General features: G+C 48.7%; 1 protein-coding gene across 1 annotated transcript in view; it reads right to left on the reverse strand.

Annotated features, from left to right (window-relative positions):
* si:dkey-37g12.1 (atrial natriuretic peptide receptor 1) overlaps positions 1 to 14,463 on the reverse strand; it is a 61,171-nt gene extending 46,708 nt beyond the window's left edge. The window contains 10 exon segments of the mRNA XM_056280495.1: positions 7,425 to 7,557; positions 8,902 to 8,993; positions 9,116 to 9,251; positions 9,326 to 9,498; positions 9,741 to 9,887; positions 10,138 to 10,262; positions 12,248 to 12,393; positions 12,491 to 12,580; positions 12,674 to 12,804; positions 14,286 to 14,463. Of these exon segments, the coding sequence (XP_056136470.1) occupies positions 7,425 to 7,557; positions 8,902 to 8,993; positions 9,116 to 9,251; positions 9,326 to 9,498; positions 9,741 to 9,887; positions 10,138 to 10,262; positions 12,248 to 12,393; positions 12,491 to 12,580; positions 12,674 to 12,804; positions 14,286 to 14,463 (1,351 nt within the window).
* Positions 14,464 to 24,717: the final 10,254 nt, after the last annotated feature.

Raw genomic sequence — 24,717 nt, forward strand, 5'->3', positions numbered from 1 at the left:
GTGGGCGTCCCCACTCCACATCGTCGCTAAGCCTGATGGAGGTTGGCGCCCATGCGGGGACTACCGCCGACTAAATGACGCCACCACGCCTGACCGCTATCCTGTCCCGCATATCCAGGACTTTTCTGCAAACCTGTCTGGCAAATGCGTCTTCTCAAAAGTCGACCTGGTCCGTGGTTATCATCAAGTTCCCGTGCACCCCTCAGACATCCCCAAGACAGCGGTGACAACCCCATTCGGCCTATTTGAATTCCTACGAATGCCATTTGGACTCAAAAACGCGGCCCAGTCCTTTCAGCGGCTGATGGATCCAGTGCTCCGTGGCCTTCCTTTCATCTTCGTCTATTTGGACGACATACTCATCGCCAGCGCCTCCGAGGAAGAACACCTGTCCCATCTTCATGCCCTCTTCACACGCCTCAGCCAGCATGGGCTGATCGTCAACCCGGCGAAGTGCCGGTTCGGGCTGACAGCCATGGATTTCCTCGGGCACCGCATCACTGGGGACGGGGCAGTCCCCCTGCCCTCAAAGGTGGAAGCGGTGGCGGCCTTTCCGCGCCCCCAAACAGCTCGTGCGCTCAGGGAGTTCATCGGGATGGTGACATTCTACCACCGCTTCATTCCTCGAGCCGCCATTATCATCCGGCCACTGTACGAGGCGCTGAAAGGCATGTCCCCCAACCAGGCGGTCGACTGGACAGCAGAGCGGGACCGTGCGTTCACCGAGACTAAAGCTGCGCTCTCCCAGGCTACCCTGCTAGCGCATCCTTCACCTACAGCGCCTATTTCCATAACCACGGATGCATCGGACTATGCTGTTGGTGCGGTTCACGAACAGTGGGTGGGGGGGGCTTGGCAGCCTTTGGCCTTTTTCAGTCGCCAGCTTACACCCCGAGAGCGCAAGTATAGTACTTTTGACAGGGAACTCCTCGGTCTCTGGCTCGCCGTCCGGCATTTCCGTTTCCTGCTAGAGGGCCGCGAGTTTACTGCGTACGTGGACCACAAGCCCCTCACGTTTGCCATGTCCAAGACGGCCGAGCCATGGTCCGCTCGCCAGCAGCGACAACTCTCCTACATTTCGGAATTCACTACCGACATCCAGCACGTCGCTGGTAAGTCTAACCAGGTAGCTGACTGCCTGTCTAGGGCAGTGATTGGAGCGGTCCACCTAGGCCTTGACTATGCACAGATGGCTGCTGACCAGGCCAAGGACCCGAGCATCCTCCGTCTCCGGGCCTCCGACACGGGGCTCCGCCTGCAGGACGTTCCTTTCAGCGACACAGGTGTCACCCTCCTGTGTGACGTCTCCACAGGACAGCCCAGGCCCATCGTCCCGCACAGCTGGAGACGCCCCGTATTTGAAGCTGTGCACGGCCTCTCTCATCCAGGCGGTAAGCCATCCGTGCGCCTGACCTCTGCTAAGTTTGTGTGGGAGGGACTTAAGAGAGACGTGAAAGCGTGGGCCGACTCGTGTGTTGCCTGTCAGCGGGCTAAGATACACCGCCACATTAAGGCGCCCCTGGAACGCTTCGCAGTGCCGGAGAGACGATTTGACCATGTCCACGTCGACCTGGTTGGTCCCCTACCCCCCTCCCATGGGTTCACCTACCTCTTCACTGTGGTGGACAGGACTACGCGCTGGCCTGAAGCTGTTCCCCTGGCATCCACGACGTCTGCTGATGTGGCCCGGGCTTTTATTGGGTCGTGGGTCTCACGTTTCGGTACGCCTTCCGACCTTTCATCTGACCACGGGCCACAGTTTACCTCAGAGCTATGGAATGCTGTGGGTGAGGCTCTGGGCGTCAAGCTTCATCGCACTACCGCCTACCACCCTCAGGCGAACGGCCTATGTGAGCGCTTCCACCGGTCCATGAAGGCTGCGCTTCGGGCTACTCCCAAGGACTGCAACTGGGTTGACAAGCTCCCATGGGTCATGCTGGGCCTGCGGACCGCCCCGAAGGAAGACCTACAAGCCTTCTCTGCGGAGCTGGTGTACGGCACGCCGCTGCGAGTCCCAGGCGATTTCATGCCCAATGCAACGCGTCCCTGGTCAGCTGTGGACCAACGAGCCTCCTTGCTGGACGGGGTCAGAGCTTTCACACCCGTCCCTACCGCCCAACACGGCGCTCCGGTGTCCCAGGTGCCCCCAGGTCTGCAGTCAGCGGACTACGTGTTCATCCGTCACGACGCACACCGCCCCCCTCTGCAACCCCCTTATGACGGCCCCTTCCGCGTCCTGGAACGGGGAACTAAGCACCTGGTGGTGGATTTTGGGGGCACGGCCGAGCATGTTTCAGTGGACCGAGTTAAACCCGCACACCTGGACTTGACGCAGCCGTTGGAGTTAGCCCAACCTCCTCGTCGCAGTCGTCCCCCGGCTCCGCCTCCTCCCCCCGTGGAGGCCCGAGCTGCCTCGTCTGCTCCTCAGGCCGACCTCCACAGGCCCGCGTCAATGCCTCCCAGAGACACTCCGGCCCCTGTTATCCGGAGCCGCCGCGGACGGCCTGTCGTCCACCCACGCCTGCCTGACTTCGATTACTAGGGCGAATTCTGGGGGGGCTCATGTGGTGGACACGTATTGGGGACAGAATTCAACCCAGGAACTAAGGGTTAAGTCATGGTTGCCCTGGCAGGTTAACGCAGGGTTAAGTTATGGTTGTCCAGCCAGTTTTCTGGTTATTCTTGCCACCTCCGCTCAGTCGAGCTGTGGGTTTTGTTTGTCTCGCTGATTTACCGTGGATTAAAGAAAGTTGCCTACACGGCTAAAGTGTGAACCTACGGTCTTCTCCGTGACTTCGGCTCTACACGCTAATTTTTTAGCATTAGGTGATGTTTTTCAGCGTTTGCTGGCGGATTTTCCATCGGTGACTACGCCTGCCTTTTCCACCGCGGTTACTAAACACGGGGTAGAACATTTCATTCCCACTCTGATACCGCCAGTTTTTGCGCGCGCGCGGCGCGTCGACACGGTAAAATTGGCTACAGCCAAGGAGGAGTTCGCCATCATGGAGCGTCTGGGTATAGTGAGGCGTTCCAACAGCCCGTGGGCCTCGCCGCTTCACATGGTGCCCAAGGCGGATGGGTCGTGGCGGCCTTGCGGCGATGTTCGCCGCCTGAACAACGTCACCGCCAATGACCGCTATCCCATCCCACACATACAGGACTTTTCCATACGCCTGGCAGGTACCACTATTTTCTCTAAGGTGGACCTGGTGCGCGGCTATCATCAGGTTCCCGTGCGCGCAGAGGACGTGCCCAAGACCGCAGTGATCACCCCGTTTGGGCTTTTTGAGTTCATGCGCATGCCTTTTGGCTTGAAGGGGAAAGCGCAAACCTTTCAGAGGCTGATGGACTCGGTGTTGCGTGACCTTGCTTTCGTGTTCGTTTATCTCGACGACATATTAGTGGCCAGTCCGTCAGCTGAAGAGCACCTGGCGCACCTGAAACAGGTTTTCCGTCGTCTGGACGAACACGGCCTGATAGTCAACCCGGCCAAGTGTCAGTTTGGACTGCCGGTGATTGACTTCTTGGGTCACCGCATTTCGCCGCAAGGCGCGGTCCCGTTGCCGGAATTTCCCCGGCCAGTCTCTGTTAAGGCATTGCAGGAATTCTTGGGCATGGTGAATTTCTATAACCGTTTCCTCCCTCGCGCTGCCCACCTCCTTCAGCCACTTTACGAAGCCCTGCGGCGTAAGAAGGCTAACTACCCTGTCGACTGGACTCCCGAACAGGTCCAGGCCTTTGACGGAGCTAAGTGCGCCCTGGCTAACGCTGCCCTCCTCGCCCATCCCACACCCACGGCGTCCATAGCTTTAACAACCGATGCGTCTGACATAGCCGTGGGGGCTGTGGTTGAACAGCGTGTGGCGAATGCGTGGCAGCCACTCGCATTGTTTAGCTGCAAACTGCGGGATAGCGAGCGCAAGTACAGCGTTTTTGACCGGGAGTTGCTGGCACTGCACCTTGCAATCCGGCATTTCCGCTTCCTGCTGGAGGGTCGCCCATTCACGGCTTATGTGGATCATAAGCCGCTGACTTTTGCCATGTCCAAGGTGACTGAGCCGTGGTCTGCTCATCAACAGCGCCACCTAGCGGCGATCTCCGAGTTCACAACGGACATTCAGCATGTGGCCGGGAAGTCCAACCCTGTTGCTGATTGTCTGTCGCGTGTGCTTGTGTGTCCTGTGCACCTCGGTGTGGATTTCTCTGCTATGGCTGCCGACCAGCCCAGCGACCCGGACGTCCTTGCCCTTAGGTCAACGCGTACCGGTCTCAATCTAGAGGACGCTGTGATGCAGGAAGGCAGTCCTGCCCTCCTCTGCGATGTCTCCACCGGCCGTCCCCGCCCCGTTGTTCCAGTGGCCTGGCGCCGTCGAGTTCTCGATTCGATTCACTCCCTCTCGCACCCTGTATTTCGGGCGTCGGTGAAGTTGGTCAGTTCCAAGTTCGTCTGGCCTGGCCTCCGCAAGGACGTCAAGGGGTGGGCAGCTGCATGTGTAGCGTGCCAGCGCGCTAAGGTCCACCAGCACACTAAATCGCCCCTCGAACCGTTTCCGATCCCGGCCAGACGTTTCGACCACGTGCATGTGGACCTGGTGGGCCCTCTACCTTCTTCACAGGGTTTTACGCACCTGCTCACAATGGTAGATCGGACCACCAGGTGGCCAGAGGCTGTCCCTCTATCCTCCACAACATCCTCGGATGTTGCACGCGCTTTTCTTTCCTCCTGGGTCGCCCGTTTCGGCACTCCGTCAGATATCACCTCAGACAGGGGCCCCCAGTTCGTGTCAGAGCTCTGGTCGGCACTTGCGCAATCCTTGGGTGTGCAGGTACACCGCACTACCGCGTATCACCCTCAGGCTAACGGGTTGTGTGAACGTTTTCACCGGTCGCTCAAGGCAGCGCTGTGCGCTGCGCTCTCGGATGGTAACTGGGTGGATTGTTTACCTTGGGTTATGCTCGGGTTGCGTTCGGCTCCTAAGGAGGACCTCGACGCGTCACCCGCTGAGCTGGTGCTCGGTCAGCCGCTCCGCGTCCCTGGGGAATTTTTGCCTGGGAGTCCCGCTCCTCGACCCCGTCCGGCCGTTTATCCTTTTTTGTCCGACAGCACTCGGGTTCCAGGCCCCGTTCACCACTGTTTTCCGCGGTCGTTCGTGCCTGCGGAGCTCATGTCGGCTTGTTTTGTTTTTGTATGGCATGATGCTCACCGCTCGCCCCTCCAACCCCCATACGATGGCCCATTTCGGGTTCTTGAGACGGGTCCTAAGGGTTTTGTGCTAGATATGGGTGGGCGTAGGGAGCGTGTCACGCTTGATAGGCTTAAACCGGCGCACAGGGTGGCAGGCGAAGTTGTGTTTCCGGTCCAGGTTCCCTGTCGGGGTCGTCCTCCTTCCAGGACCCCGGCAGTGTCTTCACGGGTTCAGCGTTCTGCTTCTCAGCCGGCTTTGGACTGTGTTTCACCTACTGTTTCGGCTGAGGGACGGCGCAGCCGTTATGGCAGGCTGCTTAAGCCTCCAGTGAGACACTAATTTTCTTTCCAGGAGTCCCTTCTGGGTGTTCGGGGGGGGGGGGGGCTGTGTGGCGGACACTAGGGGCTATGCCTCTCACTCAGCACGACTGTGAGCTGGGGGCGTGGTTTACGTTCCCGGGCTCGCCGGCGCAGGGTTGTTCCTGCTGCAGTTGGTTTTTGGAGTTGAGGAATAAACATCAAACTCGCCTTGGTCTCCTGTGTTTTTCCTCATTCCTGCCACAATATCTCAATTGGGCAGTTTAAAAACCGGCGGTCATTTTGACCGCCCATGGTCGTTTTAGGTAGGAGTGAAATCCTGGTCGTTATATTGCTCCGTTTGTGGCGGGGGACCCAGTCCTTGGGGTGTACCAACTTCCGGCACAGCGTGTTTTGGGGTTTGAAAGCAACTGACGCGGTGTTTGAAAAATACACGTCTCAACTTTTCCGACACTCCCCCGACATACGGAATTACCTCTGGTTAACACTTAGGCAGCTGGTGTCCTTCTCCTCTCTTCGATTGGCTGGTACACTGTTTGGGCGTCTTCCTGGCTTCGACAAATGCCCAATTAGGATAACCACACTTAATCAGGGCCTGCTTAATGTGGGCTTTATCCCCTTCCCCGGCTGCTGTGTGTTGTCAGCTCGGTGGTACAACGTCCTAATGACTCCTAGTTTGTGCTCCAGTGGATGATGAGAGTCAAACCTTAAGTACTGATCAGTACGTGTTGGTTTAAGCTAAACATCAACAATCAAATGTCCCCATCACCAATTGCATTTTCACAGTCTAGGAAGGCTAACCTGTCATGTTTCACATCCTCCCTGATGAACTCGATGTGGTTGTCCACAGTTAAGGGGGCCTTCCCATAATCCTCATTAGCTTTAATGGAGAACACAAACCTTTGTAATTTCCTACATTTCCTCGAGGACAATAAGGACTGATTACGAAAACTGGTGAAAGTCTCATAGCAAGCACCATTATACGCATAATAAATCCACCGCAAAGGCCTCAAATATAAAAGATAATTGGCGAGTTTTAAAAAAAAAAACTTTTTTGGGAGCTCACCTACAGCCAAGTAGCGCTCTTCTTTTCTTCTTCGTATAAGAGATGATAAGAGGGGTAAAACTCTTTGCAGTAATCTCACACATGCTTCCTTGAGTTCAACCTGAAAGCTTAAGGCAGTGTAATAAAACCGTATTCAAAAAAAAAAAAAAACGCTTCAGCACAAAAATTGGTTTTTCTGAGCCGCAGAGGCACAAGTGAATAATTCATTGTACCTTCTTATTCCTTGCCCTATCGTCTGGCTTTCCAGTCTGTCTATCTTTCCTAATCTGATGCTATCCCAGTTTGTATCTCAATTCACTCGCCACCCTTTCTGTTGTAATGAAAGCCACGTCAGGCTGTAGCCAGGCAAGCACACACAACTGACTTTGACTTCTGGAGCACACACTGTCCGGAACGCCACATTTCAAAGGGAATGAAACGGTCAAATATGCTGAAGGATCCGTGTTGCACTACTGCTCTCTGCTGGTAAGTTATTACTACTGCAGGAACACTTTGGAAAAACTGCATGAACACACACACACACACACACACACACACACACACACACACACACACACACACAAAAGGCCATGTCTATTTTGGACCAAGTAGGACAAACCTGCATGTCAGCATGTGGATAGAAAGAAAAAATATAAGCTACATGTCATATGCTAGTTTCTATAGTGACTCCAGGTGCCGTAAGAGCACCACTGACAACTATTACATTTTTTTCCTAAAGTACTATCTCATTCGCTAGTAAATGATGATAGCACAATCTATGCTTCTTTCTTTCTTTGGCATCATCAATTATTATTACAATTAATTACAATCTATGTAAATATCGCTATATGAGAACATATTACATTATGTTACCTGTGCAGGATTCACCTGTGAAGCCACATTCAGGTGTGTCTTTTGGTGGGCTTTTCCTGCCCCCAGGCCAGTGGATTTCTACCCCCATTACAGGTTCATACTCCTTTTTGGTGCAGAAGTAGTTTGCTATAACCTATTTGGGGAGAAATTTGAGAGCTTCAGTATTTATTTTTGCATGGTTAGCAAGAACATACTCAGTAGAAGTACAGCAGATGTTACCACATTAAGTTTCAAACGAAAGATACACTACAGATTGAGAAATTATTTAAAACTTTGGCATTTTATGGGAAATAGTTATGGTCTCAATGCCTCTGATGGATGAATATAATTTATACAATTTATTTTTATTATTTATTTATACAATTATGGTAATGCAAATAAAAAATACATATAAACGATACCTATATTACAGATATTTAATAGATACGAAAAATTGTAGAGCCCTGGAGGATAAAGTAAATTAACCTTTTTTTAATGAAAACTCACCTAGGCTATACTTAATTTCAGATGACTTTGAAATATTACTTTAACCCTGTTTTTTGTTTTGTTTTTTTTCTCTCAGCTAATGACTAAAATCCAGGCAAATAGCCCACAATGTCTTTCGCTCTACTAACATGATAAGCCATGAAACCTAGTGAGAAGAAAGTGACAATATGATGAAAATGGTTGTCTAGACAGCTCGCTTCAGGCATGCATACTGAGTCAGTCATTAAACCAACCACCAACCATGTATTAACATGTTCTACACCAAGGTTAGAACATTAATGACTTAACATGTCGGCCGCTTCAGTTAATATTAGCACTTAAGTATTGAATAATTTTTCAATTTTAGGTAACTGCTTATTACAAAATTAAATTAAAAGTGATATTCATTCATCCATCCATTATCCAAACCTCTTATCCTTGCTCAGGGTCGAAGGAATGCTGGAGCCTATCCCAGCAGTCATTGGGCAGCAGGCGGGGAGACACCCTGGACAGGCCACCAGTCCATCACAGGGCCCACACACACACACACACACACACACACACACACATATTCATACCTAGGGACAATTTAGTATGGCCGATTCACCTGACCTACATGTCCTTAGACTGTGAGAGGAAACCGGAGCACCTGGAGGACCCCCCCCCAAAAAAAGAAAAAAGTGGAAAAAGTGAAAATATGAGAAAAGGAAAAAGTGACATTTGCTATGAATAAAATGCTATTATAACAAGTAACTAGTGAGTAGTGTACTTTTACTGCATACTTTCCCCACTATGTCTTATATTTGTCTTTTGCTATTTATGACTATGACTCTGTGTGATGTAGCACTTGGACGGCCTACTACCTCATGCCATTATGCATCTTGCATAATGACAATAAAGTTGACCTTGACCTTGGAGGAATTTATAGAAGAGGAAGGCAAGAAAGTTGATTGAGAGGGGTGGAGCTTTAAACTGAGGTATAAATAAAATGTAAAAGACTGCATTCTGTGACTTTGAATTCCCCCTCGTGCCCTTGGATGTGCTTCATCATGTAGGCGGACTCTCGGTCTCCACTGCTATCTAGGGTTACCTCACCCTGTATACCTGAAGACACGCCAAGACACAGACCAAGCAAATTCAACCAGTTTTATGTCGTTGTTGTATCAATACCATTTGGAGATAAAGTCCTAATTTGGCTTTGTATGTAATAGAGTAGTGTAACTCACCTTTAATTGTTCTGTTCCACATTTTGTGGGTAATGGTGACGCCATCATAAGGGTCTCCATTCTCAGCCAATGTTTCATTCAGAGCCTGAGCATAAAGCTGCACAGAGTCATGTGCAATGGCTGCAAACATGGACACCTGCAAAAGGATAGTCACAAATAATGACTGTCCCTATCTCGGTCCGAACAACTAGTAGTAACTGAAAAAGTGACAAGTTGTTTTAGACCTCCCTTTTCACCAGCTGCACATCTGTAACCAAAATCCTCTTTGGAGCGACGGATGACCTCAGCGGAGAAGTTCCAGTACCTCTGATCATCAGGCTGATACAGAGACAAGAGGAACAAAGCCTGATATGCTGTTTTAGCCACGGAGTCATCCTCATCTCCTGCAAACCCAAGACTAGTGTTTGAAATAAACTCTAGGGCTGAGCGATATATGTCATACATTATAGAGTTAATGCTTTGAAAGAAAGGTTACAAAGACAAAGACCTAGGGTTTTTTATTTTTATTATTTATTTAATGTTACTTTAAAAATTCAGGGGGTATAAAAAAAGGATGCAAAAATGAATTTAATTGAGATGGCAGAATATCTAGACAAACTACAACCCATGTTCTCAGTTTGCGAACTTCTTCTCCAGTCAAATCTGCCAAACATCTCCTCCAGCTGGTAAGGTTCGAAACAGAAGAAGATGTACTCCCCGTTGATCAGCCCATTCCTGTGGGCCTGAATCATAAACCTCCGAACGGCCTCTCCTTGCAATGAGATGACTATAACTGTGGAAGAACAGGAGAAACATAGCAGGGCCCACCAGGCATCCACTGGTATCAGTCACATTTAACAGCAATCACTTTTAGAGACTATAAATGTGCTTGTGATCAAAAGGACACGTTTTTTTTTATTATTAATTCATAACAGTAACTAACCACAACTACCATCCATACCGTTGACACTTAGCCTCACCACTTTAGGTCAGCAGAGGTCAGTGAAGGTAAGTGCTTATCAGATATCAGATGCATTACTCACTGCGGGACACCTGAGCTACGTCCATCAGTATGCGAGTGTGTGTACGGTACGTTCGGTCCTGGACCAGAGGAGCATCAAACTCTACAAACTTTGCCACGGTGATGTTATTAACCTGAGCTTGGTACCTACAAGAAAGGAGTACATTTACCAACAGGTTCCCTTTCAAAATGGAATATCCATCCATCCATCCATCCATTACCCAAACTGCTTATCCTGCTCTCAGGGTCGCGAGGATGCTGGAGCCTATCCCAGCAGCCATTAGGCGGCAGGCAGGGAGACACCCTGGACAGCCCGCCAGGCCATCACAGGGCCAACACACACACACACACACACACACACACCTAGGGACAATTTAGCATGGCCGATTCACCTGACCTACATGTCTTTGGACTGTGGGAGGAAACTGGAGCACCTGAAGGAAACTCCTACAGACACAGGGAGAACGTGCAAACTCCACACAAAGGACGAACTGGGATGACCCCCAAGGTTGCACTACCCCGGGGCGCGAACCCAGGAACTTCTAGCTGTGAGGTGACCGCGCTAACCACTGCACCACTGTGCCGGATATATATATATATATATATATATATATATATATATATATACATATATATATATATATATACACTACCGTTCAAAAGTTTGGGATCACCCAAACAATTTCGTGTTTTCCATGAAAAGTCACACTTATTCACCACCATATGTTGTGAAATGAATAGAAAATAGAGTCAAGACATTGACAAGGTTAGAAATAATGATTTTTATTTGAAATAAGATTTTTTTTACATCAAACTTTGCTTTCGTTAAAGAATCCTCCATTTGCAGCAATTACAGCATTGCAGACCTTTGGCATTCTAGCTGTTAATTTGTTGAGGTAATCTGGAGAAATTGCACCCCACGCTTCCAGAAGCAGCTCCCACAAGTTGGATTGGTTGGATGGGCACTTCTTTGAGCAGATTGAGTTTCTGGAGCATCACATTTGTGGGGTCAATTAAACGCTCAAAATGGCCAGAAAAAGAGAACTTTCATCTGAAACTCGACAGTCTATTCTTGTTCTTAGAAATGAAGGCTATTCCATGCGAGAAATTGCTAAGAAATTGAAGATTTCCTACACCGGTGTGTACTACTCCCTTCAGAGGACAGCACAAACAGGCTCTAACAGGTACTATTTAATGAAGATGCCAGTTGGGGACCTGTGAGGCGTTTGTTTCTCAAACTAGAGACTCTAATGTACTTATCTTCTTGCTCAGTTGTGCAACGCGGCCTCCCACTTCTTTTTCTACTCTGGTTAGAGCCTGTTTGTGCTGTCCTCTGAAGGGAGTAGTACACACCGGTGTAGGAAATCTTCAATTTCTTAGCAATTTCTCGCATGGAATAGCCTTCATTTCTAAGAACAAGAATAGACTGTCGAGTTTCAGATGAAAGTTCTCTTTTTCTGGCCATTTTGAGCGTTTAATTGACCCCACAAATGTGATGCTCCAGAAACTCAATCTGCTCAAAGAAGTGCCCATCCAACCAATCCAACTTGTGGGAGCTGCTTCTGGAAGCGTGGGGTGCAATTTCTCCAGATTACCTCAACAAATTAACAGCTAGAATGCCAAAGGTCTGCAATGCTGTAATTGCTGCAAATGGAGGATTCTTTGACGAAAGCAAAGTTTGATGTAAAAAAAATCTTATTTCAAATACAAATCATTATTTCTAACCTTGTCAATGTCTTGACTCTATTTTCTATTCATTTCACAACATATGGTGGTGAATAAGTGTGACTTTTCATGGAAAACACAAAATTGTTTGGGTGATCCCAAACTTTTGAACGGTAGTGTATATATATATATATATATATATATATATATATATATATATATATATATATATATATATTTTTTTTTTTTTTTAAAACAAACAAACACATCAGATAGATTTGTAAAAGCATAATTGTTGGCATCAAATTAGAAGTTGGATAACTGTTACAAGGTGAGTCATTGAACGTCTCTAGAGCTTAACATCTGTTGCTTACAGAAATTATTGTTAATTGTAACATACTATATAATACAATTTACTTTTATTTTGCATTCTTTTTTTAATGTAGCTCTGTCCTTATCATATCTACCTGATTCCTTCAGCTGGGATTCTCCAGACGCGGTCAGGGTCGTGTATGATACCAATACGACTCCAACCAAACGTCTCACAGATCTTCACAAAGAAGGAGCCCATTTTGGTGAAAGGGCCAAAGACTCGGGTAAGTGTTTGATAGCCCTGTTTTCCAAAGGAAATGAGGGGGGGGGGGGAATCATTTCAGTATGATATAGATAAGTTCTTGCAAATCTGTAGTGCTGGACCATTGTTATGTCACCGTTTTGTCCAGTAGCTGCTGGTTGGCACACGTGGGACTGATGACAGGTATGTTCCAAAAGACGGCCAGCTTGGCAACAACGGCACACACCTGCAGTGAGGGAAGAGGCACGTCAGTTAGCGAGACCTGTGTGCAGTGAAGCGAGTTTCGCTCTTTCAAATACATAACAGTGAAGATTCTCACATGGGAGCAACTGGGACCAATGAACGCACTGTAATTCTTCTTCTGATGCCTCTCAACAATCTTTCCTGGACCAGTCACATCTGAACACTCATCATCCACATAGTCATACTCCAGGCTGTGACCTGAGAAAGACAAAAAAAAAACAAAAAAAAACAAAAAAAAGCAAAAAACGAAATGACATTTGAAATTGTAACACGCTGAAGTCGGAGGAGACAGATATAAAGTATCTGCATGTTTCTTTTTAATTAAAACTGCCTTTAATCCTCTCATTTGCACTATCTTCTATGTGATCATAATTATATTTATTTCATTATTTTTCACATTCATTTTTGTTGTGATATTTAACTTTTATCATCTTCTATGGTCTGAAATTGTTTTCAACATTAATTCCCTGTTGCTGACTCTAAAGCACTTTCCGACTGACTCTTATTGTATTATTTTCTGTTTGTGATGGATTTAAATTGTATCCTTTGTTAGAGCATTTTGGCTGCATTTCATGTATGAAAGGTGGTGCTATATGAATAAAGTTTATAAGCATTAGTATTACATTATTATAATTTGTGTTATTATCACTATCATTATTATTATTAATATTATTTATTGTCATTATTATTCTTATTATTATTATTATCAGTAGTAGTAGTAGTAGTAGTAGTAGTAGTAATGATTGTAGTAGTAATAGTAGTAGCAACAATAGCAGCAGTAATAATAGTAGTAGAATATTAATGTTATATCCTCCTCCCACTCAGACGTTTGGCTAATACGTTTCTGGTGATGCTCGGGCCCTGGGCTGTTCCGGTGGCATCTGGACACTGCTTGGCATCCTCCTCATCATATTCTTCATATATCTTATAATTCCATTATAATTCTGTTATCCTCTTTCAATATTGTATTCTGTAAATTGTGTAAACACAACATCCATTGACGTTTGTCATCTTGGGAGAGAGATCCCTCCTCTGTTGCTCTCCCTGAGGTTTCTCATTATTATTTGCCCCTGTTAAAGGGTTCTTTTTTAGGGAGTTGTTCCTTATCCAATGCAAGAGTCTAAGGACAGGATGTTGTGTTGATATAAAGCCCCCTGAGGCTAATTTGTAATTTGTGATAATGGGCTATACAAATAAAATTGACTTGACATGACTTGACTACTAGTAGTAGTAGCAGTAGTTGTAGCATTAGTAGTAGTAGTGGTAGTAGTTGTTGTTGTAGCACTAGTAGTAGTACTGTTAGTAGTAGTAGTAGTAGTAGTAGTAGTAGTGGTGGTAGTAGTAGCAGTAGTAGCACTAGTAGCACTAGTAGCAGTAGTAGTAGAAGTAGTAGTGGTAGTAGTAGCAGCAGTAGTAGTAGTAGTAGTTGTAGTAGTGGTAGTAATAGTAGCAGTAGTAGTAGCCGTTGTAGTAGTAGAAGCAGTAGTAGTAGTAGTAGTACCCTAAATCTTCTGACAGGTTACACGAAGCAAAAATCAAATGCTTGCCAGATGGCAGCCAGTAGGCATTGCCTAAAGCTAGCTGAGCCAGACAAGCTGTAATGCGTTCAGAGATTTGAACTGTCACACTGAGCAGCACAGCTTGGTGTATCTGCAGGAAATGGTTGAGGGCATATGGCACTGACCTTTCATCCGGTCTCCTGTTCACAGTATCAATGGCAATGAGAGCTCCTGCCCCAATCCTACCCACACTGAAGGGCATGGAAGTATTAGGTAAAGACAACAAGAGGGTAAACTGTGAAGCGTTAACCCTGCCAGCCCAGGGCAAGAGGACTTGCAGCATGATAACTTCATACAAGAGGGCCATTGCTTCTGAAAGACACAGAAATGTTAAAACAAATTGATCCATAAAGCAACACATTTCATGGAGCTAGTGATTACACTGTTCATGCATTGACTGAAATCAAGATAAAACTATTTTCACTGAAACACTGTCTTAAGTTGGTGAGAATGACATTGGTTTCACTATTAGACAATATATTACTGTGCACATCAGTATGATAGTGAAAAGAAAAAAAAGATATTACTGCACAAAGTGTGTCAGCGCTGTGTAACTGGAATAGAAGAGCATTATAAAAGTCAGGAAAATGTGATTTACTTACAAATCAGGTGATGAAATATTTACAAAAGCCTGCATTATAAAAAAAGGACTCCCTTTTAAATGATGTATCGTTCCATTTTCCTGGCAGTGTTGTGGTGAAAGCAGTGCACTGATCTAAATTATCATTCCCAAGCAAATCAAATACTGCCTTAAAAGAGAAACTGTTCCAAGTGTACACCCATAAATCAGCAGTCTCCCAGAGGTTAGTCCAGTCCACGCTGTGCAGGCTCTGGGGGACAAAACCACATGATGCCTGTTTATTTTAAAAACTTCCAAATCAACAGTCGGTGTACACAATAATGCAAACTGTCCAGTGGAGTTTAACAGTGAAAAACAAGATCCACAGAAGATATTTATATACACTTGTAAACACCCTTTATATCCTGCTCCTCTTCATAGAAAATAGTGGGGAGACATGTTTTCTCTTTCCACCATGAGATCTCACCAAGCATTCACCACTGTGTGGCTAACAGAGCCTTCTTTGCAGATTATCTGGGGTAAACTCATTGTTGGTTTTCCAAACGATGTTTTCTGTGACTAGTGTTTTCACACACAGTTTTGTTCAAGCCCTTGCTTGGTAAGGACTTTCTGATGTAAAACACACTGCCGGTTGAATGACTGTGAAAGCCACGCTGTCTGTGGAAGCTCCAGCTGGGGCGTGGGAATGCCTCGGGGGTCTTGGTCACCAACCAGACTGCGATAACTAATTGAGGTCTACTGCTAAGTAGATATACTGTGTTGTGTGAGTGTGACTGAACCAAATGTGTCCTTAGAAGGCCCTGGTAACTAGAAAAGACAGTAGTGTTTTGTTGGGGTTTTGTTTGTTTGTTTGTTTTTTTAATGCAAATAAATGTCTATTGTAATACCTTGTATATCTGGCTATATATATATATATATATATATATATATATATATACATATATATATACACATACACAAAGAAAGGTATTTTATCATTTGCAGACCTGATATGTTCACCTTGAATAATAGAAAAGAATTGGCCACCAGTTGTAGACAGCGAAAAAAATATCTCCTTTATAACTATAAGTAAAACGTCTTTATTACTCCCCCCCCCCCATTAGATGATACACATGTGACATTTATCAGACGGTTTCTTTTTATGTATATTTTAACTGCCTGTCCTTCCAACTGTGTCCCAACACCACCTCACTTTATGATGTACATAAATTACCTTGTTATATTTTAAATGTACGCTATTTCAACAGTGCCCTGGTCCTTAAATGCTTTTCAAAACAAGTCCCAGTCCCTTGCCCCATTGGTTGTAACGTTTTCTACCTCACCATTGGTGGCTGTGCATCGTAACTACCGACCCCATTGGTTGATATGTTTGAATTTATCCTCATCTGATTGGTTGCTGTCCAACCGAAATTAGGGGCGTTACGCTGGGCAACGTAAACTGTGTCTTTCTTTGTTGAATCACATCAGCGCGAAACAGGCCTGTACTGCTATGTAAACCGCTTTTCCAGTGTGTGTGTATATATACTATATGTAGCGAATTCGGGGGGCAGTCCAGGAACCGCCACAACCGGGACGCGAACCCGTGGCTCCCACTCCGCAAGCGAGAACGTTAACCAGTCGACTTAAGGGTCCGACCCGTCAGTCAAAGACCAACATGTCTACTTATCCATGCACGTTACAATATATACCCTTTTATTGTTTGTAAACAGTGATAACTTAGGTGTGGATACGCGCGCATTTAGGCAACGGAAGTATGGCGGAGTAAGCTAGTTTGTCAGACTATGCAAGGGGATTAACGACAAAAGATCGCGAAAGTTACCTGAATAAATTAACTTTGGCGAACGACAACCGACTTCCAGATCCGTGTGGTATTACCGAGTGGGAGGAAGACGTTACTAAGTGGCCTAATATCCAGTGGCCAGATATGTATAGTGTAACGTGCATGGATAAGAAGACACGCTGGCCGCTGGCTGGCGGTTCTGACCATTTAGTCGAGCGGTTAGCGATGTCTCATGCGGTGCGGGCGATACAGGTTCGCTTCCCGGCCGCGGCAGCTCCTGTGGTTGCGTTGTCCCCCGAATTCGCTACAATACATATTTGGTGGAGAAACCGAGCGTATACACAAGAGAGAAGTTACGGGCATACAAGTCACTGGATGCTTACACCTATGTTGTCTGTGGTCACGTACAAAATGTAAAATACCATGACATAGAATCTGAGTTTTGTGTCCTGAAATCCGAAGTCCTGCCAGGTCAAAGACAAGAACACAAGACGGCTATGTACGAGGCATGGGTCATCATAAACAAACCCGAGAACTACGTCCTCACAGCCAATTGTACCTGCATGGCAGGGTGAGTATTTTTTGTCCTGTTGCTTTTCTAGTTTGCTCAGGGTTAATGATATCGGCCGAGTTGTGCAAACATGAAATCTGCTGCTATTTTACTGTAATTTTCTCCCCTCATCGCATCAAAATGTGCCTTTCCCTGTAACTCAGTCATGATAAACGGGGCATGAAATTCACATTATCATAAACTACACACAGTGTCTTGTTGATTGAGTTCCAGCTGTGGATGTTATTAATTTGCAGTGGAAAAATGCAAAATTAGCCACAGCCTAATTTTGACTGAGATTAAGTGTTAATTGCAATTCCAGTGAAACCAAAGAGTGTATATATAATTTACCTGATATAAAATGGCCACTGCAAACGCGAGCATTTTGGATCGTGTCCTCAGTCCAGTTTTCATCAATACGTTTGATGGCTTGCAAACACAGGCGCCTCCGGTTGCTCTGAAATGGCCGTGATCCCGTCGGAATTCGGTAAAACTTCGGTCCGCTGTTGGTACAGTAGCGATTCGTACAGCCAAACACACAACAACCGGACATTTTGATGGTGGTTATACTTCTGAATAAACTTTGTAATCTCCTCGTCTGAATCTGTGAATGAATGGGAGACTTGGGGGTAGCATTTCACTTCCGTTGCCTAAATGCGCGCGCATACTTTTGATGACGTAGGCTGTAAAAGGGTCTATTGTGGCAGGAATGAGGAAAAACACAGGAGACCAAGGCGAGTTTGATGTTTATTCCTCAACTCCAAAAACCAACTGCAGCAGGAACAACCCTGCGCCGGCGAGCCCGGGAACGTAAACCACGCCCCCAGCTCAAAGTCCCGCTGGGTGAGAGGCATAGCCCCTAGTGTCCGCCACACAGCCCCCCCCCCAACACCCAGAAGGGACTCCTGGAAAGAAAATTAGTGTCTCACTGGAGGCTTAAGCAGCCTGCCATAACGGCTGCGCCGTCCCTCAGCCGAAACAGTAGGTGAAACACAGTCCAAAGCCGGCTGAGAAGCAGAACGCTGAACCCGTGAAGACACTGCCGGGGTCCTGGAAGGAGGACGACCCCGACAGGGAACCTGGGCCGGAAACACAACTTCGCCTGCCACCCTGTGCGCCGGTTTAAGCCTATCAAGCGTGACACGCTCCCTACGCCCACCCATATCTAGCACAAAACCCTTAGGACCCGTCTCAAGAACCCGAAATGGGCCATCGTATGGGGGTTGGAGGGGCGAGCGGTGAACATCATGCCGTACAAAAACAAAACGAGCCGACATGAGCTCCGCAGGCACGAACGACCGCGGAAAACATTGGTGAACGGGGCCTGGAACCCGAGTGCTGTCGGACAAAAAAGGATAAACGGCCGGACGGGGTCGAGGAGCGGAACTCCCAGGCAAAAATTCCCCAGGGACGCGGAGCGGCTGACCGAGCACCAGCTCAGCGGGTGACGCGTCGAGGTCCTCCTTAGAAGCCGAACGCAACCCGAGCATAACCCAAGGTAAACGATCCACTCAGTTACCATCCGAGAGTGCAGCGCTGCCTTGAGCGACCGGTGAAAACGTTCACACAACCCGTTAGCCTGAGGGTGATACGCGGTAGTGCGGTGTACCTGCACACCCAAGGATCGCGCAAGTGCCGACCAGAGCTCTGACACGACCTGGGGGCCCCTGTCTGAGGTGATATCTGACGGAGTGCCGAAACGGGCGACCCAGGAGGAAAGAAAAGCGCGTGCAACATCCGAGGATGTTGTGGAGGATAGAGGGACAGCCTCTGGCCACCTGGTGGTCCGATCTACCATTGTGAGCAGGTGCGTAAAACCCTGTGAAGAAGGTAGAGGGCCCACCAGGTCCACATGCACGTGGTCGAAACGTCTGGCCGGGATCGGAAACGGTTCGAGGGGCGATTTAGTGTGCTGGTGGACCTTAGCGCGCTGGCACGCTACACATGCAGCTGCCCACCCCTTGACGTCCTTGCGGAGGCCAGGCCAGACGAACTTGGAACCGACCAACTTCACCGACGCCCGAAATACAGGGTGCGAGAGGGAGTGAATCGAATCGAAAACTCGACGGCGCCAGGCCACTGGAACAACGGGGCGGGGACGGCCGGTGGAGACATCGCAGAGGAGGGCAGGACTGCCTTCCTGCATCACAGCGTCCTCTAGCTTGAGACCGGTACGCGTTGACCCAAGGGCAAGGACGTCCGGGTCGCTGGGCTGGTCGGCAGCCATAGCGGAGAAATCCACACCGAGGTGCACAGGACACACAAGCACACGCGACAGACAATCAGCAACAGGGTTGGACTTCCCGGCCACATGCTGAATGTCCGTTGTGAACTCGGAGATCGCCGCTAGGTGGCGCTGTTGACGAGCAGACCACGGCTCAGTCACCTTGGACATGGCAAAATTCAGCGGCTTATGAGCCACATAAGCCGTGAATGGGTGACCCTCCAGCAGGAAGCGGAAATGCCGGGTTGCAAGGTGCAGTGCCAGCAACTCCCGGTCAAAAACGCTGTACTTGCGCTCGCTATCCCGCAGTTTGCGGCTAAACAATGCGAGTGGCTGCCACGCATTCGCCACACGCTGTTCAACCACAGCCCCCACGGCTATGTCAGACGCATCGGTTGTTAAAGCTATGGACGCCGTGGGTGTGGGATGGGGGAGGAGGGCAGCGTTAGCCAGGGCGCACTTAGCTCCGTCAAAGGCCTGGACCTGTTCGGGAGTCCAGTCGACAGGGTCGTTAGCCTTCTTAAGCCGCAGGGCTTCGTAAAGTGGCTGAAGGAGGTGGGCAGCGCGAGGGAGGAAACGGTTACAGAAATTCACCATGCCCAAGAATTCCTGCAATGCCTTAACAGAGACTGGCCGGGGAAATTCCGCCACCGCTTGCACCTTAGAAGGCAACGGGACCGCGCCTTGCGGCGAAATGCGGTGACCCAAGAAGTCAATCACCGGCAGTCCAAACTGACACTTGGCCGGGTTGACTATCAGGCCGTGTTCGTCCAGACGACGGAAAACCTGTTTCAGGTGCGCCAGGTGCTCTTCAGCTGACGGACTGGCCACTAATATGTCGTCGAGATAAACGAACACGAAAGCAAGGTCACGCAACACCGAGTCCATCAGCCTCTGAAAGGTTTGCGCTGCCCCCTTCAAGCCAAAAGGCATGCGCATGAACTCAAAAAACCCAAACGGGATGATCACTGCGGTCTTGGGCACGTCCTCTGCGCGCACGGGAACCTGATGATAGCCGCGCACCAGGTCCACCTTAGAGAAAATAGTGGTACCTGCCAGGCGTATGGAAAAGTCCTGTATGTGTGGGATGGGATAGCGGTCATTGGCGGTGACGTTGTTCAGGCGGCGAAAATCGCCGCAGGGCCGCCACGACCCATCCGCCTTAGGCACCATGTGAAGCGGCGAGGCCCACGGGCTGTTGGAACGCCTCAGTATACCCAGACGCTCCATGATGGCGAACTCCTCCTTGGCTGTAGCCAATTTTACCGCGTCGAGGCGCCGCGCGCGCGCAAAAACTGGCGGTATCAGAGTGGGAATGAAATGTTCTACCCCGTGTTTAGTAACCGCGGTGGAAAAGGCAGGCGTAGTCACCGATGGAAAATCCGCCAGCAAACGCTGAAAAACATCACCTAATGCTAAAAAATTAGCGTGTGTTAACGGCCCGGCTCCCCCTGTCTCGCACGGAACAGTGGCGAAAGACACAGCATCAATTAAACGGCGGTTTGTGTAACGGGGGCAGTCCTATGGTGTTCTATGCTGGTCAGCCTGCTGCACGCCCGTCACTCTCATCATTAGCTCTGCGTTGTGTTCTATTTTCGGTGGGGCCCCAGGTGTTGTGGGGGGCCCTCAGTCTCTCATCATCATCAACATCATCATGATCAAGGAAGGAGGGGGGGCACACAGGACTCTATTTGGCCCACCTTGCCATTTATTTTGGTTTCAAACCCTTCGACAAACGTCCAGTCCTCCAGCGGGAGCGGTGTTTCTTACGGACGTGGGGGTCGAAGTTCAACCACTGCCCGGACTTCACTCGTGTGCGTTAGAAGGAGAAACCGTCCACGGGACTCCGATGTAAGAAAGGATAAACAAGTATTTTATCCAACAGCTTGCAGTATCTTCTTACAGGGATACTCAAGGTTACGTTCTCCTCAACCAGCAAAACTGTCCTACGGTAAGAAACACGTGTGGCTCGGCTCGATTGCTGCTTGAGACTCCACCCACAAAACAAAAAATGGCCTCTCCCGCGTTCCCTCTTCCGTGTACCCACAAGACCTCTCTCTTAAAGTGACAGTACAGGTATATGACGGTCGTTATAAAACATACATAAAAGTAAATAATGACATAAAATAAAATGTAGTAAACACAAATAACAGCACACAGACAGGATTTGGTGATATTTCATACTCAAACAAAATAAAATAAAACGTTAATTTTAACCTGGTTGCATTCACCCCTCCTGAAATTCACCAACATCCTGACAGCAGGATAAAAAGAGAAAGAGGAAAGGAAAAGCCCATCACTGACTACTGGCACAAGTGAAAAGAAGGACCTAGTCCTCCAGTCAACTTAGGAGCTACCTCGGTTACGAGGTTCAGAAAATAATGAGGTTGATCAAGTCTCAGTATTCCCCTAGATCAATGTGACGCCTGATACGCCACACCATGCACTTGGCCCAAAACAACCCTGTCTGATAGACACCTAATAACTCATTAAACTAGTTTGAATGAATCCAACCTCCATCAAAGTTCAAACCCTCACACTCCGTAGAAATGGCATCTGAGCCATAGATTCTATTAACCTGTTCACTGACCTCACCACCCTCCCTGTGCGTGTCCTAACCCGACCATCGCTCTCTACTTGTGTGCGTGAGACAGTGCGAGCTGCAACATCTGTATCGAGTGAGTGTGGTGCTTCTGTGTGCGAATCAGTGTGAGACATAACACCAACATCGAGTGAGTGTGATGCCTCTATGTGTGGTGCATGTGTGTTGTGTGGTGCGTGTGTGTTGGGTGGAGTCTGAGCAGTGGCCCCCACAGGACTGACTACCAGACTAGATGGAATGAACTCTTCCGCTTCTGCCCACTCAGGTCTAGGCGAGTCTCCAAGTGATGAGACTGCTAGCCCCACTGCATCCCCTGAAACCGTCAGGCCATCTGCACTGTCCTCCTCATCGGACTCTGCACAGTCAAGCAACGGACTGGTTGTACTGGACTCCTCACCCTGATCTAACTCAGGAAGGGGCAAGAAGTTGACCTCCAACAAACGGTTCCTGTGCACCACCCTGGTGTGCCCCTCTGCATCCTGAATCTTGTAGACGTGGATATTGGGGTTGACACCGACAACCGTGTACACTCCGTTCTCCCATTTGTCAGCCAACTTTCTCTTCCCTCGCTCACTCTGGTTCGCAACCAAAACACGATCCCCGACAGACAGGACAGTGCCATTGGCGTGTCTGTTGTACTGTCGCGCCTGATGCTGCTGCTCAGCCGTGGAGTGCTTCTGAGCGATCTCCATTGCACTCCTTAGACAGGAAAGCAGAGACTGAGCATAAGAGTCATAGTCAACAACGTGAGGATCATGCAAAACCTGCCTGAACATAACATCCACCGGCAGTCTTGGGACACGCCCATACATCAGGAAGAAAGGTGCATAACCCGTGGTCTCGTGAACAGTGGCATTGTACGCGAGCGTGAGAGAATGGATCTGCTGAGGCCACTGTTGCTTCTGCTGAAGCGGAAGGGAACGGAGCATATTCCCCATCGTGCGATTAAAACGCTCTGTCCCGCCATTACCCATAGGATGGTAGGCCGTCGTGTGGGACTTCGCTACACCCGCCAACTTGAGAAGCTCTGCAATCAGGTTGCTCTCAAAGTTTGTGCCCTGGTCAGAATGTATTCTCTCCGGAAACCCGTAAACACAGAATACATGATCCCAGAGTTTCTTGGCGACCTGCTTCGCTGTCTGATTGGTGCAGGGGAACGCGTGAGCAAGCTTAGTGAAGTGGTCAGTAACCACTAAGACATCGACTGACTGCTACTTACGGTCCTCAGCGGACCAGAAATCCATACACACAAGCTGCATCGGTGCGGAAGTTTTAATGCTCTCCAGGGGCGCACAAGCAGCTGGCTCTGGGGTCTTCCCAAACACACATCTCCGACAGCATCTGACATATGCTCTGATATCCCTCTCCATGTCAGGCCAATAAAAACGCTGCCTTGCAAGAGAGAGAGCACGGTCATGGCCCTGATGACCAGCATGATCGTGGATGCCAGACAGTGCCTTGTCTTTCAGACTCAGAGGTAAAACATACTGAGACCTCCTCTGCTTGGACACTGGGTCCTTTGTCACCCTGTACAAGACACCATCATTGACTTCCAACTTCTCCCACTGTTTCAACAGCCTGAGGACCTTCTGATCAGCACCATGCCTCTCACGTCTCGATGGCCGCTTCCGAACAGCAACAAAGGGCAACACCTTGGAGATGCAGGGGTCCTGCTCCTGACTCAACCTGAGCTCCTCGGTGGATAACATTGGCAGTGTATCCTGACCACCCGACAGATGCTGAACGTGCTGGACCAAACTGAGTGCTGTGAATACTGATGCATCAGGCCAGTCACATTTGGCTTGACAAAAAGCCCTGACCTCAGCTGCATCACCAGCAAACCCAGATCGCGCACTACTCACTGTTTGGGACTGGCAACTGAGTCTGAAAACATCCTGCACAGAGTCCCCCTCAACCCCGTCGGCTTCCTGAACAAGGGCCGGGTAGGGCTCCCTAAGTAGCCTCTGACTGACGGGCTTGGAAAAAGGGTCGCGACTCAAGGCATCCGCCACCACGTTTTTCTTCCCTGGCAGGTGTTTGAGATCGAAAGTGTAAGACGCCAACTTAGACACCCAGCGGATCTCACACGCGTCAAGCTTCGGCTTCGTTAGGAGATAAGTCAGCGGATTATTATCTGTCCAAACGGTGAAGCTTTGACCCTTCAGCCAGTGGCTGAACTTTTCACAAACACTCCACTTCAGCGCCATGAACTCCAGTCTATGAGCTGGATACTTCCGCTGTGAGGCACTGAGGGACTTGCTTGCAAAACCAACAGGTCTGGCCTTGGACTCTCCTCGGGGCACTTGAGACAGCACCGCGCCGAGTCCGTCCAAAGACGCATCGACCGACAAAATGAAAGGCACCTCAAAGTCTGGATGGGCAAGCACCACACACTCCAGTAACATCGTCTTCAACAGATCAAATGCTTCCCCACATTCCACCGTCCAGTCTGCGGAGGTAAGCTTACGGAAGCTGCCATGGGGCTTCTTATCCTTAGCCGACCTCCCCCTCCTCTTTTGTCCAGCTGTAAGGGCGAACAGGGGCTTAGCCACGGAGGAGCAGTTCGGGAGGAAATGCTGGTAGTAAAATACCATACCAAGGAAAGATTTGATCCTACGAACAGAAGGCGTGCACCCATCACCTTCCATGAGATCCTGCACTGTCATGTTGGAGATGACCTCTACTTTGGAGGGATCGACCGACACGCCTCCGCTATCAACCACGTGGCCCAAAAACCGCAACCGCTTCTGCAGCAGATGACACTTTTTCGGAGCCAGTTTCAAGTTGTTCTCCCTCAACCTCTGAAACACAGTGCGGAGCCTCGA

Source organism: Lampris incognitus, chromosome 5 (assembly GCF_029633865.1).
Source record: "Lampris incognitus isolate fLamInc1 chromosome 5, fLamInc1.hap2, whole genome shotgun sequence".
In the NCBI taxonomy this organism is placed as follows: Eukaryota; Metazoa; Chordata; class Actinopteri; order Lampriformes; family Lampridae; genus Lampris; species Lampris incognitus.